Source organism: Pistacia vera, unplaced genomic scaffold (assembly GCF_008641045.1).
Source record: "Pistacia vera cultivar Batoury unplaced genomic scaffold, PisVer_v2 Contig495, whole genome shotgun sequence".
Taxonomy (NCBI): Eukaryota; Viridiplantae; Streptophyta; class Magnoliopsida; order Sapindales; family Anacardiaceae; genus Pistacia; species Pistacia vera.
In genome coordinates, this window is record NW_022196329.1 from 867,006 (window position 1) to 870,612 (window position 3,607).

The window sequence follows — 3,607 nt, forward strand, 5'->3', positions numbered from 1 at the left end:
TTTTTTTCATCTTGAATGTTTCAGCTTGCTGGTAGGACAAGAGCCATAATTGAAATTTTATCTGTTCTGTTCATTCTGTCCAGCGAAAAGAAAAATTAACCATTAAGTTTTACCCCCTCGTGTTTCATGTGACTGTAATTTGCAAGTCAATGTTCATTCTTTACCGCAATTAATTTTCCGAAACTTCTGTCCAATTGCCTATATCTGTATATAACATAGCGAAGCATGCAAACCAAAGAACAACCAACAGCTTTCCGATTTCCATATTACTCTCTGAACATATCCAATTTCCATATTACTTTCTTGAACTATCATCCTGGATCAAACGAAGCAGCTTCAATCTCAACAACAATATCTGTATTGCCAGATGAAGTCCGAAGCCTCTGATATTATACCACCAAGACATAACTCTGCCACTTATAAGCCAAGCATTTGGAAATATGATTTCATACAGTCCCTTCATACCAAATATGAGGTCTGATTTATCCCCAGGACCTTATTTTTTATTTGAAAACTTATTAACTAAATTAGATATGTGCAATTTTTAGACGTCGGGGTTAACTGTGTGGTGTGTTTTAGCAGGAAGAGGGATATAGACTCCGGGCTGATACATTGAAAGAGGACGTGAAACGTATGTTTGTTGAAGTCATAGACGTTTTAGCCAAGCTAGAACTAATTGACAACATCAGGAAATTAGGTCTGTCCACCTTCTTTGAAAACGAAATTCAGGAAGATTTAGATGACATAGCTTCAATTCAGAATGATAAATCTTGTGTAGAAGAGGACCTTTATGCCACTGCTTTATGGTTTAGGCTCTTCAGGCAGCATGGCTATGAAATTTCACAAGGTATAAATTTCTTACACATTGTAAATTTAGACAGATTTTTTTTGTTTTTTTTTTAAGTGGCATATAATCTCACTTTAAAATGCATGGATGGTTTGTAATTCAGATATCTTTAGTGGCTTCATGGATGAAGATGGTTCATTCTCAACGACAAAATGTAGAGATGCGAAAGGATTGATCGAACTATTTGAAGCCTCAAATCTGGCTTTAGAGGGTGAAAACATTTTGGACAAGGCTAAAGTTTTCTCAATTGGAACCCTGAAAGATATCCATTGTTGTAATTTGGATAGTGAACTTGCGGAGAAAGTTGCCCATGCTTTGGAACTTCCTTTGCACAGAAGAGTGCCGTGGTTTGAAGTCAGATGGCACATGAACGCTTACGAGAAGGAAAAACAAATGAACGCAAGTTTATTGGAGTTAGCAAAACTCAACTTTAATAGGGTTCAAGCCACACTCCAAAATGATCTTAGGGAGGTTTCCAGGTACGTTGTACATATCTTATATAAATTTAAGCATAATCCTTACAATATATATATATATATATATATATTGGAAAGTAATGTTTTGTTGTTTTGTGACATTAGGTGGTGGAGGAATCTTGGCCTAATTGAGAAATTAAAATTTACCAGAGATCGACTGGTTGAAAGCTTCATGTGTGCAGTGGGACTTGTTTATGAGGCTGAGTTCAGCTGTTTTAGAATATGGCTCACTAAAGTCGTTATCTTCATACTAGTGATCGATGATATTTATGACATTTATGGTTCATTGCAACAACTACAACACTTCACCAATGCTGTTGATATGTTAGTATCTTTTTTTTTAATCAGGAAATACTCGAATAACCGGCCATACAATTTGAAATGGATCTTTAATTCTTTCAAAATATAATTTATTACTCAAAATTCAGATGGGATTCCAAGGAAATTGAACATCTGCCAGAGTGTATGAAGATATCTTTTCAAGCACTGTATGACACTACTAACGAAATCGCTTATGAAATTCAGAAGAAGGGTTGGAACGATTCTGTCTTACCTCAACTGAAGAAAGTGGTATTAAATCTCGTCCATGAATTTGGGAAAATTCTATTAATTTTATTCTTAATTAATTTTCTGGTATGACACACATGATATAGACAACATTAAATGATCCCAACAAAAATTATTATATAATTAATTAATTTTCTGGTCACTGGCCTGTCAATATCACTATATTTATTTATGAAGCAATTAATAAAAATGTTGTGTTTATGTTATTTAGTGGGCAGAATTTTGTAAATCATTATTTGTGGAAGCGAAGTGGTACCACGATGGACATACCCCATCCCTACAAGAGTATTTGAGTAATGCATGGATTTCATCATCCGGTACAGTGCTTTCTGTCCATTCATTTTTCTCAATAATGAATGAGGCCACAGTGGAAATGATAGAATTTCTCAGGAAAAATCAGGAACTCGTGTACAATTCATCTCTAGTAATCCGGCTATGCAATGATCTAGGCACTTCAGCGGTATAATTAAATATTCCTTTCATACAAATCAATTAAAAGTCTGTTAATTTCTTGTGTAATAATAAACATAACTAATTAAGTGTACGTATTTAATTTATGACAGGTGGAACTGGAGAGAGGTGATGTAGCTTCATCAATCTTGTGTTATATGAGAGAATTGGATGTATCAGAGGAGATAGCTCGGAGTCATATTAAAGAGATGATAAATAAAAGTTGGACAAGTATTAATGGACACTGTTTCACCCAATCGTCTTTGCTGAAACCATTTGTGAATATTACCACAAACTTTGCACGTGTGGCGCACTGTCTTTACGAGAATGGAGATGGTTTTGGAGTTCAAGACCGTGATACTAAGAAGCAAATCCTCTCTTTACTCATCAAACCTATTTAAAACTAAACATGAGTTTCAAGTTTAATTATAAGGTTTCCAAGCTTTCAATTAATAAGTATGTATGATAATGTAAGTTATGTACGTTGAGATTCCAGTACATAATAATGTACTGTTGAAGAAATTACAATAGTCATGTAATCCTTTCCTGCTTCCAAATTCGAATTATATATGCTGTCTAATTTAATCTGTTACTTTATTTAATGTAATAATCGGACTCAGAAATTAAGTGCAATAATTTTGCAACCCTGAGACTGCAAGGAAGGTTTCATGAGTTGCAGAAAAAAGTGGCCTCCCAAATGCATAAATGAGTAATAAATGAGTGGTGCTAAATAGCCCCGACTAACTATCTTTCCAGCCTTGTAACATTTTCACTATAACATCCTTCACCTTCAGAGTACAACTTATTAATCCACCAATATTTACCCCCTGCAAAAGGGAAAAACTATGACAAATCTCAGGAGAACAGAGAATGTTCTTCAATTTTCATTTGATTCCATAATCCAATAAATAAATAATAAAAAAAAATCCAAAAACGCTATGCTTTAATCGTTTTCTTCAATTGAAAGTGCTTTCATTTTGTTCTGCATGTTTAATTGACCAGAATAGTTTCCTTATCCTTGTTTACAAATGAGTAAACGACTTTTTCCCACTCAAATGATAGTAATGACATTTTCCCATTCATAGACTTTTAAAATACCATTTTACTATCCAAACCTTATATTCCATTAACAATTTCTGTTAAATACAATAATTTTTATTGTGAAGACGAAATTACCCTTCTCTCTTTTGCTCCTCTTCTCTTCTTAGCCTCTTCCATTGCCGCGAGCATTGGGGAGTGCCGGCGATCGGAAATCAACAAACAAACC

At 34.3% G+C, this 3,607-nt stretch overlaps 1 protein-coding gene across 1 annotated transcript; it reads left to right on the forward strand.

The window, feature by feature from the left end:
• Positions 1–313: 313 nt before the first annotated feature.
• On the forward strand, positions 314–2,741 carry LOC116105216 (alpha-farnesene synthase-like; the record flags this gene model as incomplete). Its single annotated transcript, XM_031391650.1, has 7 exons — positions 314–475; positions 583–847; positions 951–1,326; positions 1,429–1,647; positions 1,752–1,893; positions 2,102–2,350; positions 2,454–2,741. Coding segments are annotated over 7 exons (1,701 nt in total), but the record flags the coding sequence as incomplete, so codon positions are not given.
• Positions 2,742–3,607: the final 866 nt, after the last annotated feature.